Source organism: Pseudomyrmex gracilis, unplaced genomic scaffold (assembly GCF_002006095.1).
Source record: "Pseudomyrmex gracilis isolate BER0280 unplaced genomic scaffold, ASM200609v1 scaffold_177, whole genome shotgun sequence".
Taxonomy (NCBI): domain Eukaryota; kingdom Metazoa; phylum Arthropoda; class Insecta; order Hymenoptera; family Formicidae; genus Pseudomyrmex; species Pseudomyrmex gracilis.
The window spans coordinates 48,486-61,703 of NW_018020761.1; the positions used below are offsets into that span (position 1 = coordinate 48,486).

At 38.2% G+C, this 13,218-nt stretch overlaps 3 protein-coding genes across 8 annotated transcripts in view; 2 read left to right on the forward strand and 1 right to left on the reverse strand.

The window, feature by feature from the left end:
• Nucleotides 1-71: 71 nt before the first annotated feature.
• LOC109857882 (arginyl-tRNA--protein transferase 1) lies at nucleotides 72-4,900 on the reverse strand. Of its 4 annotated transcripts, none has more exons than XM_020434646.1 (10): nucleotides 4,729-4,900; nucleotides 4,336-4,489; nucleotides 4,041-4,167; nucleotides 3,768-3,895; nucleotides 3,205-3,680; nucleotides 2,688-2,849; nucleotides 2,067-2,222; nucleotides 1,637-1,809; nucleotides 1,247-1,517; nucleotides 72-1,157 (listed from the first exon to the last, which is right to left on the reverse strand). In XM_020434646.1, the coding sequence occupies exons 2-10, from the start codon at nucleotides 4,439-4,441 to the stop codon at nucleotides 972-974; spliced, it is 1,785 nt and encodes a 594-aa protein (XP_020290235.1). In that variant the 5' UTR covers nucleotides 4,442-4,489; nucleotides 4,729-4,900; the 3' UTR covers nucleotides 72-971. The 4 variants fall into 4 exon arrangements, with proteins under 4 accessions (XP_020290235.1, XP_020290236.1, XP_020290238.1 ...); XM_020434647.1 differs by lacking the exon at nucleotides 4,729-4,900 and adding an exon at nucleotides 4,587-4,722; XM_020434649.1 differs by lacking the exons at nucleotides 2,688-2,849; nucleotides 4,729-4,900 and having other exon boundaries at nucleotides 4,336-4,722.
• An 88-nt stretch (nucleotides 4,901-4,988) lies between these two features.
• On the forward strand, nucleotides 4,989-6,143 carry LOC109857883 (ARL14 effector protein). The gene is made up of 3 exons (XM_020434652.1): nucleotides 4,989-5,394; nucleotides 5,489-5,751; nucleotides 5,875-6,143. The coding sequence occupies exons 1-3, from the start codon at nucleotides 5,314-5,316 to the stop codon at nucleotides 5,963-5,965; spliced, it is 435 nt and encodes a 144-aa protein (XP_020290241.1). The 5' UTR covers nucleotides 4,989-5,313; the 3' UTR covers nucleotides 5,966-6,143.
• Nucleotides 6,144-6,824: 681 nt separating this feature from the next.
• LOC109857870 (GTP-binding protein Di-Ras2) overlaps nucleotides 6,825-13,218 on the forward strand; it is a 7,225-nt gene continuing 831 nt past the window's right edge. Inside the window, exons 1-3 of one of the 3 annotated variants that reach the window (XM_020434627.1) lie at nucleotides 6,825-7,559; nucleotides 10,151-10,455; nucleotides 12,305-12,523. In XM_020434627.1, the coding sequence (XP_020290216.1) occupies nucleotides 10,318-10,455; nucleotides 12,305-12,523 (357 nt within the window). In that variant the 5' untranslated portion in view covers nucleotides 6,825-7,559; nucleotides 10,151-10,317. Of the gene's footprint in view, nucleotides 7,560-7,740; nucleotides 7,944-9,665; nucleotides 9,688-10,150; nucleotides 10,456-12,304; nucleotides 12,524-13,218 lie in introns of those variants that run through there. The other 2 variants (XM_020434628.1, XM_020434629.1) reach the window with 2 other exon arrangements.

The window sequence follows — 13,218 nt, forward strand, 5'->3', positions numbered from 1 at the left end:
CTATTTATAAAAATTGCGAGATTTAGAATAAAAATAAAATTTGCGCTAAGAACGTTTTGAAATTTGTTAAATATTTGAGATAAATATTTCAAATACAATTTTTAAATATTTGTTAAAACTGTTAGCGTTGTATAATTTTATTGAAGTTTACATGTGTGCACGACAACTGTTTTCTCAAACTTTTTCACAAATTTCTATATCTTGTTTATTAAAACTTCATGTTCCTCATTTTATCTCATTATCTTTACAATTGACACGCACATCGGATGTACTAAAGTAAGACATCCTACTGAAAAGTAAGACATCCTACGTGTAAGATTGACAGGTTGTGATAAATTAAAATTAATAAAGGAAGCGTAATACAATAAATGTAAAAAATTTTTACCCAACTTTGTGTAGTTGTTTTATTTAACACAATACAATAATTATCTGATATATGAATGCAATTTTATGTGTAATCTGTCATCTGTCATGTAATGAATTTCTAACATACGGTTAATGTCTACACTGTCATCTTGAAACAATTGTCTAAGATTGTTATCTTGAAAATAACATATTTGATCAAATACATTGTGAAAACATAACTATTACTTAACAAGTAATTTCTAAACAAAAAAAAATAAAAGTGCTAGAAAAATAAATCTTTTCTTAAACAACGTTTTTTGTCTTAAAAAAAAAACTTTTTATCTTTTTGAGAAACTTTATCCGTCATATTGGACGGATTTTTAACACAGTTAACGTCTAACATTATCTCGACGGTTTTGATAATCTTGTTGAAACAAAATGTGCTCAGCAATAAATTTCTAAAAAAAAAATAATGTTTTTTTTTAAATAATTTCTTATCTCTTGATCTGTTGTAAAATCTTTTTTTTTTGAAAAAACAAACTTTGTTTTTATCTTTTTGAAAAGAATCTTCTATGAAAAATCTATTTCAAAATATATCGTCTGACATTTTAACATATATAAAGTGATTATTCTCTGAGATGGCGATGACGATAGAGCAACATTCTTCGCGCGAGTGGCAGTCCAACTAAACGGGCATACTCCTTCACCTCGTCGTGTAAATCCTCGTTGTCATATTGTACTACTTGACCGGGTTTCTGGTATTCCCTGTATCTTTTGTACGACATCGCAATTTGGTTGAACAAAATCAGCACCTAAAACAAAACAAAAACAAGTTCAGTGATCGATGCATCATGAATAGGCGCGATTAGAACATACAAAGAATCTAAAAAAAAATATGTACCTGATCGATATCATCCATGTAGACATCACCATCTATATCACAGGCATAACGATCATCATTTAGACAACTGTACTTTGTTTTATCTAATTTGGCTAGACAAGGCTCAATGTCACACCATACATATGTCTCCGGACACAGAAGCTTCGACGGTCGCATTCTGGCCTTGTATCGCATCTTTGGACATGTGTGAATGTAAAAGCCCATATAATAGTATTTCAGATCGCTCGCAACCTTGTTCAACTGTCTCGTCAAGTAAACTTCTCTCAGAGAACTGAAATAAAGAAACATATAAATTAAAAATTATTGATTAAAATTATTTGTGCATTTAATCAGATCGTGTGTTTGTCGAAAAAAAAACAAAAAAAATTATATATTTCGAGAGATAAAAACCTGAAAGTTCCCAGAGAAAGTTGACTATATGCTGGATCGTAAAAGAAGTAAACGCTGGAAATACACAACGGCAGAATATCTATCACTCCGACAGCTATTAATTCGTTATCCAACCAGTATTGCTCGTGAAAAGAACCGTATCCTTGAGGTGGACCATTATTGGGTATCCAAGACTAGGAAATAAAACGTTACTTTGCTACTTTTTCGCTTTATATTTGTAATGAAAATTAGACTATTATCAAACGCTCTGAATGAATCAATGTTGTTATCAGATTATAGACTTCATGCTTTTACGAAACACACACAGAACATAAACATAACATAAGCAAATATTCTTCTTTATACGCACAAAACGCTTTTTAAAACTATTTTTCTTATAACATTCAAAGAGAACAAGATCAAGTACAAAGCGATTAGATACAAAGTGTACCTGTAAGGGGCTCTTTACAAGAAAATTGTAGAATGACGTTTGATTACATTCGTCTGGTGAATCGCCGTGAATTGCCATTTGATATTTTTTATAAAGATTAGCGCTCACATCAAAATTGCTAAGAAACTCATCTGACATCACTCTCACCAATTTCATCTGACAAATTTACAAAAAACATTTGTAAACGTAAAATATACACGCAAAGTTTAATAGTTATCTGATAAATCGAGCAGCATCATTGTTGAGCAATAATAATGTGAATTACAATTTTTCTCATCTCGACTAAAAGATATAAGGTCCACTTTGCTCCAATCAGTTATTTACATTATAGGTTTGTACACAACTAAAAAAGTTTTCTAACTTCCACAATGTGCATAATTATATTTTTTGAGAGCCACTGAATTATTTATAACAGTAAAAACCAAATAAAACTTGAAACAAAAGCGTATAGTTATTATAAGCTCTTTTTGTTTATTCATATAGCTTGTATAATTCTACATTAAATCAACTAAAACAATATGCATGTAATGTTTTTGTATCTCTACAATCAGAGCATGCATGTCCCATCTTATGCATAGCTTCTGTTGCAGATGATTTGCTGATGGATTTATGTAAAATTACCTGCAACGGCGATTTTACGAGAAATCTTGTGTACTGTTGTTCTGTGACCTTCTCAGCCGGAACCCCGTGTATCGTGGTCTGATACTTTTTATAAATTTCATATGATTTTTTCGAGGTCTTTTGATATTCGGAGCTCATCGGCGCAGTTCGAACCAGTTTGAGCTTATAAAAGTCATTATCTTAACACAAATCTACTTTTGGATAACGAAGCGAGTAACTATGAAGTACATAAATTTATTGCGATTAGTTTATAAGTAGATAAAAAATATAATCAAAAAAATCTGAAAAACTCATGATATAAAAGTAATTAATAGTTTAAATGTGTGTTGATTCCACTGCGCCTTTAATGCCAGCACAATTAGCAACTATTTGCTGCTGTTATCGCATTTTTGTGTTTTATTGTACAAAATAAAAATTGGAGAAAAGAGGACCACTAGTAAAAACACTATTTTGATTCAAATAAGAATCAAGTAAAATAAATGATGCTTTTTGACGTTAAACAGTTCGATTATATTACCTCCAACTTTTTCACACCACCCTGCAATACTTCCTCAAATAATTCCTCCACAGTCTTAACACAATTCTGTTGTTTCTTCTCTTTCATAATGCTCTCAATTTCACTTTGAGATTTACCTTGAGCTAACAATTTATTCTGCTTACGTTCTATTCGCAACAGTTTTGCTTTCTTGCAAGGAACTGCATCGGTAATTTCACTTCTAATTTTCTGTAGAGTATTTTTATTAGAAGATTTGTTCAGCTGTTCCTGATTACTTGATACAGAAGTTGAAGTTTTCGAACACTCGGGTTTGGTTTTTACTGAATCAATAGATAATACAGAAGTTGACTTCTTAGAACACTCAGGTTTGGCTTTTGCCGAATCAATAGATAATCTTCCATTAACTTCATCATCAATGGATGAAACATGGATTTCTGACGCATTTTTCTGAGCTTTAGCAAGATGCTTTGAATAATTTGGTACTTCGTTATTTATATCTATTAACAATAAAAAAAGTTTGATATAATAACAATTCTTTAAGGTAAAGTAAAATTGTTTTATTTGTAAAATTCTAAAGTGTATACCTATATTATCATGGTAATCTCTTCTTGTATCTGCATCACTGTTAGTCAACTCATTTCTTAGAAACTTGCTCATACGTTTTAAGATCTTTTTCTGAGATTTCGATATCTTAAAATCTAAAGCTTCGCATCTATAAAAATCAGTATTTACATATATATATATATATACATAATATATTGTTATCTCTCTTGTGCTTCAAATATGACTCATCCCATTTAATTATAGCTTTATATTAAGCGTTCAATCATGTTTCAAATAAAAATGTTATTACTTACTTAATTGTGTATTGTGGACAGCAGGTTTGATTCATTGTAGGTTTATAACAATAGCAGCCGCTTCGTCTCCATCCTCTGTCTATTAGGCATTGATAATCTTGCACCGTCAACACATGTGCCCATAGTCCTGACAATAAACAAGTATTTGTTATCACTTATCCAACATTTTACTTTATATTCAAACATACAATTTGCAATAAGAACAACAAATCCAATTGAAACGTTGGAATATCGCAAAGCTATCGAGAATAAAGTTAACAGTCGAAATGTTAACATGTGTGTGTTGTGACCTCACCATGACTAACGTTTGTGTCGGGGCTTTTGCAATAACCGCACTTGTAGCCCTCGTGTTCCGCATAATATTCGACAATCGATCGCTCAGGTCTTTCAATCGTTTCCATTTCCAATATATGTAACAAGTTGCACGTTTATCTGATGTTATTCTGAAACTGTTACAAACGCGTTGGACAAAAATGTTACAGAGATCGTCGTTGGCACATATGGTTTTGCTTGCAACAAAACTGTATCAAGTTGAATTTATCGCACACTTCGCTTTATATATTGTTACTTGCTACATGTCGCTGTTGCGTCTAGTTACTCATTTATTTCTGGTTAAATACTTTTAAATTCTCGCGTACAACTTTTCTCTCAATATTTTTTCGAACAATACCAACTGGCATCAACTTACCAGATACGAATCGAACCGGGCACGAAAATAAAATGTAAACAGAAGCAAAAACGGAAAGCTTCCAATCATAAACCGAAGTTGGTAAGACTGGACGTCGAAAAACGGGTCACGTGAATAAAATTTTTATCGCAGATTGGCGTGTGGGCGGAAGTTTGAAGTCCTTTAGCCAACTAAAAAGTCAGACGAGTCACGTGATTGCGATGGCGACTTGAGGCTGCGTTCCAATATTCATTGGCCGCGTTCAAGCTCGGACCAATTGCTGAGTTCTCGTCTTGTCATTATTCGATGTTGATTTGTTGGTTCTGAGAGCAAGAGCCAAACAAACGTTCGATTGCTACAAAACAACTTGTTTCGCCGAACGCAGCAAATAGAGCGACAGAAATCCCCTCTTTCTCTCTCTCTCTCTCTCTCTCACATCATCTTTGTGTCATGATGAGCGGCAAACTCACAGGCAAGCCGATCAGCTGATCATGTTTCGTGCAATGTTGATTTGTCGAAAGTACAAGCGGTACTACGTCTTTTGTTTACTTATTTCAATTTGTGAACAATTTAATTTACGTTCGTAAGCACAACGAATCAGCACCAATGCAGAAAGAACGAAAGACGAAAATGGAAGCAACATCCAGCTCCGCGTCGAGCACTCAGAGTAACGCACGTGGCGAGCGAGTGAGTAGCGTACGCCGTGTTGGATTTGTTCAATGAAAACGTTCATGTGATCATTTTCAGTAATCGTTCGTGTATACTTGGTGTATTTGTTTAGAAAAGCACACGAGGCTCGAGGCAGAAAGCCGTGGACAATCTGAGCAAAAAATTTCTGAGAAACTTCGATCCGGAGCACAGCGAAAGAGAGAAACGCAAGTTGTATCGTCGATTGTATCACACCAACAGGAAGCACTTGCACGACGAAAAGGGTTACTTCGCGCAAACGGGGGATGATCTCTGCGACTGTCTGAACTTGGATTGTTCCGGATGCCACGTTCCGTGTCCCAAGTGCTCTTCTCCGAAATGCGGTCATGAATGCAGGTATTTTTTTCTTTTGTTTGTTTTTTTTTTTAATAAGAACGTTCCTCTGTCTCTCGAATAAGAGTCTGGTGGAGTCTTCGCGGCGAGTCTTCTGATTTGTTTGAATCGTCACTTTTTTTTCAGAAATAATCGCAAATGGACCTATGACAGCATTCAGTGCGAAGGCATTGATGCCACTGTCAAAAACCCACTAATGAAATCATCGGAGAAGTGAGAAAAAGTGTAATTAATTATTACACCGGTGTGTATAATAATATTAATCGATAAGATTAATTATTGATGTTAAACGTGTAAGTATTTATGTGCATTTTCAAGGATATTGCAGAATTCTTCTCGTTATTTATTTTGTACGATATATTTATACAAGAAAACAACATAAAAAAACAATGACCAATAAATCTCATACATATGTACATACACCTGCAATGTATTTACAATTATTCTCTTTTTTCTTTTTTTTTTTTTTTATTAAAAAATGAATCTCTCTCAAGTAGGCCACTTGCAGCTTGCGCGCAATACTTCACCAGAAGCTGCAGAGAGAGTCGAGTATGTGTGTCCAAGCGTTTCATGAAAACGACGAGTGGTTTCATTAGAAAGATATGACGAGCCGGATGATTGATCTGTTTCCGCAAAAAAAAAAAAAAAAAAAAAAAAAACAGAAACCAGTTATCTCGCGAGTCTCAGTTTTCGCGAAACTTCCGAACACAAAAGTCTAAACCAAATCGATTTTCCCTCCGTTTTGCACGATTATTGCGTGGAAGAAAAAATTCCCACTTCGCGGAACGCGACCATAAATTTTTGATCAAAGTTCTATCTTTATTCAGCGCGTGGAATATTATAATTGACGTTGAGCTCCAGATAAATCGGGGGGTGCCCACTCGTTGGGTGACATCACTGCTCGTCACGCGCGCATACCCTCACACACGAAAGCGCTATTGATTTTCCGTGTGGCGCTTTTCAGTCGCGGTAAATGCGCGCGGTGTATTACAGAGGACTTACTACATACACACACAGACGGGAACACACGCACGTGCACGCGCGAAGGGTGCGCGCCTCTCGTCCGCGAGAAGAAATCGTGCGAGAGAATTCGGAGGCGCGGCTCTGTGTGAGAAAACAAGAGAAAACAGAAAAAAAAGGGAAAAGAGAAGAAAGAGCGCGTAGAGAAAAATCGCATTGATCGTCGAAAAGTTGCGTTTTCGTTCGAAAAGTCAGTGTCCGCGAGAGAGAAAAAAAGTTCCAATCGGTCGTCATTCGATAATCGTAGCTGGCGCGTTGCGCGCGCGAAGAGATATACAAAGCTCTGGTTAGGTAGAGAGCGACGTGGTGGTAGTGCGGTACGTACTTCAGGGGGTTGACGTTCGGCAGGCGCACAGCCCCTAGTTCCGTCGCGTTCATTCGTTGCAACTCGCCTTCGTAACGCGTACGTAACGGAAGAGAGACGGAAAGAGAGAGAGAGAGAGAGAGAGAGTGACGGACGGGGCGGACGAGAGAAGAGTACGTCGTGTCGGAGCGCATTAGCCGCCCGGGGTGGCGGACGCACGCACCCACGCACTTTACGCACTCGTATAAAGCGCGACGAGCGCGAGTTGACACAACTGCGAGCGACGACTGGTTGCAAGACACGGACGACGATCGGGCCGCCGTCTCTCTCGCCGTGTAGTCGTTGACCATCTTGTGCGTGACCGTCGCGCGATCGAAGAGGATTTCTCCGTTTCAGTTTCCGGAAAAAAAAGAAAAAAAAAACAAACAAACAAAACGAAACCCTGGCGAACTCTTGAGGTTCTTTCTCTCGGCTCGAGCAACACAAGGTATATATATATATATATTTTTCCGTCAGACAATTTAACACATTTAAAATTCTCTCGCTCAGTTCCTTCGTTCTTCCGTAAAAATCTCGCGTTTTTTTTTTTTTTCTCGCATCTTCACACCGCGGTGCAATGCTCGTGACGTTTGTCCGCGAGTGCCGCAATCGCGAGAGCCCGTGTGTGATCGTCGCGCGACCAAGTTCGAGCACGAAACGCGTCGCGCCGATTTAACACGACGACGAATTTCCAATCTCGGAATCACTTCGCTGGGTCTGTTCTTCTCGTTTTGTTTTTCTTATCTTTTTTTAATTAACAGAAATGTGTGTGCCGGAATGATCTCGCGGGTTGACGCGGAATGTGTGGACGGAAGTGAAGTGGCGTTGTATTGTGAGTATATCGTGGTTTTTTTTTTTTTTCAAGCAAGTGTAAAAACTTCTCACGGAGTTCTTCAATAATTTGATAGCGCGTCGAAATTTGGATCGTTAATTTTGGCGAATGTATTTCGACGGCTCTGTGCACACACAGTGTCAATACGTGCCTCAAAATGTCGCGCGTTCTGATGATATCAATTTTGCAAAGGGCAACGTTCAGCAGCCGAGCTGTTTGTGCGCTTATCAAAGTTATTTCTGTTATTTAAAACTTTGAAGAATGTGATCGAAATTACTCTGTTTTTATTCACGGCAATGTGTGTATGTGTATGTGTGTGTGTAGTTAATCGTGTTTTTTTATATGCACTGCGAGCGGAGAGCTTGTGTGATTCGGACGAAAATTCTGGGGCAGGAGGGAACGGGGATGTGATATTTTCGCATCGGGTGCAATTGCGTTATATACGGGGCGCGAATACGTGTGTGTGTGTGTGTGTGACGTATCTTGATATTCAACGATAATCTTTTTTTTTTTTTTTTACACGGGTGATCGTAGCCGTTTTTCTTATAAATTGTTACACACGCATTATATTTGAGAAAAATGTCGTTTGATTTAAGTTTGAATATTATATGTTGCAACTCGTGTAATAAATAAATTATATTGTCGGTCGCGCGGAAAGAGAGAAAGAAACGCGAGCACGTAGTAAAATGAAAAAGACTCCGAGACTCTTCCCTCGCGGTGACGTCAAAACTATTCCACATTTTTCGAATCTCAACGTTTTCAAGGAGATCAATAAATTCTCTTGTTTATTTTGCCTTATTTTTTGATCTATTTTAAGTTACATCATTTTCCTCTGTACTCCTCCGATAGCTTTTCTCTTCTTTTTTTGCGCAATCTATATAGCGCACTGGAGGATTTCATCTTAAATGCACGAAGTGCAAGAACGTGTTGCTAAGACAAACAGACCTACTTTCTTTCAGCTTTTTACATCTCTGTTCTTTCAACGTGCGCGTTGCTTAAAAAAAAAAAAAAACAAAAAAAAAGGAAAAGTGCATTTGAAATGAAATAAAGTACAGAATAGTCTCAGAGAGAGTGCGAAGAGGAGCAGAGATAACAATTGTAAAAAGGCGCCGGAGGATGTGAGTGACAGGAACAGAATTTATGTAATTACGGAAAATTAAAAACGCATTTTCTCAGTAATAACGTGGAAAAATCTACTTTGTAGAGAGGGGTAGGAGAGTAGTAGGAAAAAAAAAAAAAGAAAAGAAATGAGGAAAATAAAAATTTGCAAGAAAACACAAAAACAAAATGTAATGTAACATTGAAAAGTTGGTTGTAACACGGATGGAAATTGCTGCGTGTTTTCTCTCTTAATTAAAGAGAAATCGGAGTCTCTGAAGGGGGAAAGGGAAGAAGAATCTCGACGATCGCGCGCGACGGCGGATGATGTGACCGGTGATTGCATCCGGTGTATTATTGCCGGCCGGTTTAATTGCGTCATACGCCTTTTTACGTGCTCGAAATGTTAGAAAAGTAACTTCTGGGAAATAACCACATTAGCGTATAAATACAACGAATTTAGGAGGGGGGACCGGGAAAACACACTCGCGATAAAGACGGGAAGCGAAAGATAACAAGGACAGAGAAGCCGCATATACGAGGGAGGGGTGGACGGTAGGAGGGAAGGTACACGCGATAGGATGCGGCTTCGTGGATGTCGTCATCGAGAAGAGATACACGTCACGAGATATGCGCGGAAGAGAACGTACGTAACCTTTCGCGGTTCAGATTATTAACGGCGTGGGCGAGAAGCGCTTCTCTGATAGAGCGGAGGCTTATGGCATCTTGTGTTTATGTGTGAGGTGTTTGGAAAAATCATCTGATTGTTATTTTCCGGTGTAACACACACAGAGTTCTCACGCACTCCAATTTCTGAGTCTGTGTTTCTTCGAGAAGAATATATCGAGCACTCGCTCGGATAAGGGAATCGATGCAATTTATTTTGTTACAAATTTAATGAAAGATGTCGTGCGGATATGCGCGTCAAAACACGAGAAACGAGATAATTAATGCACGATCTATTAGTGTTTTCCCGTGAGGAAAAACGTGTGCATTAAAGTTGATCAATTAAAAGGACACGGGTGATGGGGGGGGAGGGGGGGGAGGGAAAGGAGGGTAAATTCTCTTCGAAACATCTACAGTGTCTATAGTTTGCATTATTGCTGCAGGTGGGGCGGTGATCGAGGGGTAGTGAGGAGAGCGGTGTCTCTCGGCGTGCACTCTCATTCCCTCTCGTCGCGTCACTTGGTTGGTCTCTCGCCACCCTCCACGCGTACACAAGAGATCCCGTGAGCAGCCGGGAAAGTTTAACGTCGGCGGGACAGCAGATGTCAGGATGCCGGAGCAGAGCAACGACTACCGCGTGGTTGTGTTCGGGGCGGGCGGCGTTGGCAAGAGTTCCCTCGTGCTTCGCTTTGTGAAAGGATCCTTTCGCGAGTCCTACATACCGACCATTGAAGACACTTACAGACAGGTAAGTGAGCCGGCGGCCGCAGTTGCGACACCGGCGGTAGCCGCGCCAACCCTTCAAATGCCGCATCCCTTCGATCTTTACTTTTCTCGCGGAGAGATAAATTCGTTAGAAATGTGACCCGCGTGCGTGCCTTTCTCGACTCGATGAATAATTCATTTACAGATTACTTGTTTGTTTGTTATTTTTATTCGCGATAATAAATTGTAACGTTTTCGACTGATTCTTCGTGTTTTCTTGGAAAATAAAATTGAAGCGAGACGGAGAAAAATAATCTCAGAAGATCGCGATTAAAAAAAATTTCGTAGAAAAAACTCTGTGTGTTTATAATAATTCGTTGTCAATAGAAAATAATTAAAAAAAATTTAATTACAAATTATTTCATTCGCGCACCTTTGTGCGTGTATTTACACAAAGTTATATAGATTTCGTGGTCAATTATAGCTCGTTATAAAAATAGATATTTTATCCTATTTGATTATATGTGTATGTCGGATATATATATATAGTAATTTTCATATGGGAGACGCGATTTAACGATTAATTGAACGTCCTCGTGTCTCGCACGCGCGCGATATATATATTCGTCGGGGATGTACACATATTGTGATAACTTTGTCATGTGAGAATTTAATATTTCCACTCTCGGCGTGTATCTGGCCAATAATATGGAAATGACGTGTGCGAATCAAATTGTTAAATTTGCAAATTACCTTGCAGCTTTCAACAAGAGAGAAATTATCCGGGATAGCACGCCTGTAGCACATATAGTCGCGATTAAAGCGAAAATTAGTAATAATAATAATTGATGCTGAAAAAAAAAAAAATATGTACTACGAGAGCAAACACACACACGGTCGCGTAATTGCGGCAATTTTATGTTCGTCACTTTACGGTTGTGACCGCAATGCACACATCGAATTGCTCTCATTACAGCACATTAATATCGTTTCTAAACGCATCTCACTCACGCGCAATAAGATTATTTATAAATTATCGCAATCAACTTCTGCACTGAGTTTATGCCGCTTTTTATAGGGGAGACTGGGGCTGATTGTGACACGGGTAAAAAGTTACAACCTTTGATTAGTGATTAAAATTAAGTGCTACATTACAAAGCTAAAAAGAGACAAACGCGACAATTGTCACGCGTCACACGCGTCAGTAACGTCATCGTTGTTGCAATTATTTTTCATCGCTAATTTAAGGTTGTAACTTTTTACCCGTGTCACAACCAGCCCCAGTCTCCCCTACATGTGAAAAGCCTCTTCGATTTTTCTTTTTTTTTTTTTTTTTTGTGTTTTTTACGCACACAATTTTCATAATACCGATAACGCGGATAATCAAAATAACGCACGGGTGCGTTAAGAGCTTATTAATTATTCAAGCAACTGGCAAAACAACCATCCAAAATAACATCATCGATTGTAACACGGTAATCCGGTTATATCAACAACTCGCGGCTATATAAATTTATATTTTTGCAGTAATTTTACAATATATTATAAACACACACACACACACACATGCGCACATGCGCACACACATCCACGCGTATTTGTACATTTGTAATGTACAGCATACGATGGACATACGACAATTATAAAACATATACAAATGCTGGTGGGACTTTCTCGCTGTGTGCCGCGACGAGAAGTGTCGTCGATGAGATCGCGCGAAAATAATTTCTGACGATGATCAGACTTTGACTCCCGAGATCGAATTCGATTGAGCGAAATCAATCGAGTTCGGAAGGTAAAGGGTCAAGTCGTCTGAGCTAAGCTCGGATCGAAAGATTTTATATCGCGCGATTGAGTCAACGTTAGCGTGGTCATTGCCCGTGAAATTTCAGGTGATAAGTTGCGACAAAAACATATGCACACTTCAAATTACGGACACAACGGGATCCCATCAGTTTCCCGCTATGCAGCGGCTCAACATAAGCAAAGGTCACGCGTTCATCTTGGTGTACTCGGTGTGCTCGCGGCAAAGCTTCGAGGAGCTACAACCGATCTGGGACGTGATAAGGGAGCTCAAGGGCCAGGATATCTCGCAGATACCCATTATGCTGGTAAGGATTCGCGCCACGCGTCTCTCTCTCTTTCTCTCTTTGTTTTTTTTTGTTTTGTTTCGGTCGTGAGAGGTGGTGTTTAGTTTCTTCTTTTTGTTGCCCGCATTCTTCCGCGATCTGTGTAATGTTATTGCGTCTTTTGTTACATCGGAATTGAGAGGAAACGCGCTAGTTTCACACACGGAATTGCTTCGACTATTATACGCGTTGACTATATATACATGTACATTATATGTGTGTATATACGTATACATATATATACATATATATAACATGTATATGTATATATATGTAATACTCGAAATCCGGTCCCGCGAGATATATGTGCGTTCCGCGTTCTAACTTTGTTTGCAATTCCAGTCATTGGATATCCGTATTCTCGACGAATTAAAAACAAAGTCGCGTACATCGCGGCGTACGATGCGGTGATTTTGACATTTTGAATTCGACGATTAATTCGATAAAACCACGAAAATATCTCGGACGCGTTAAAAAGGATGCAATTCAAATCGTATACGGTCGTAACTTTCTTTTTTTCGTTGAAAATTTAATTTAAAAAATTGTTCCGTAAAATTGAAAACAATAATAATTCCCAAAAACGATACGTTATACGTATCGACGCGACGATTCGATTTTCACGCAAAATTTACTCGGATTTTCCAAATAACAGCTGCTTTATTTTTTTTTTTTTTTTT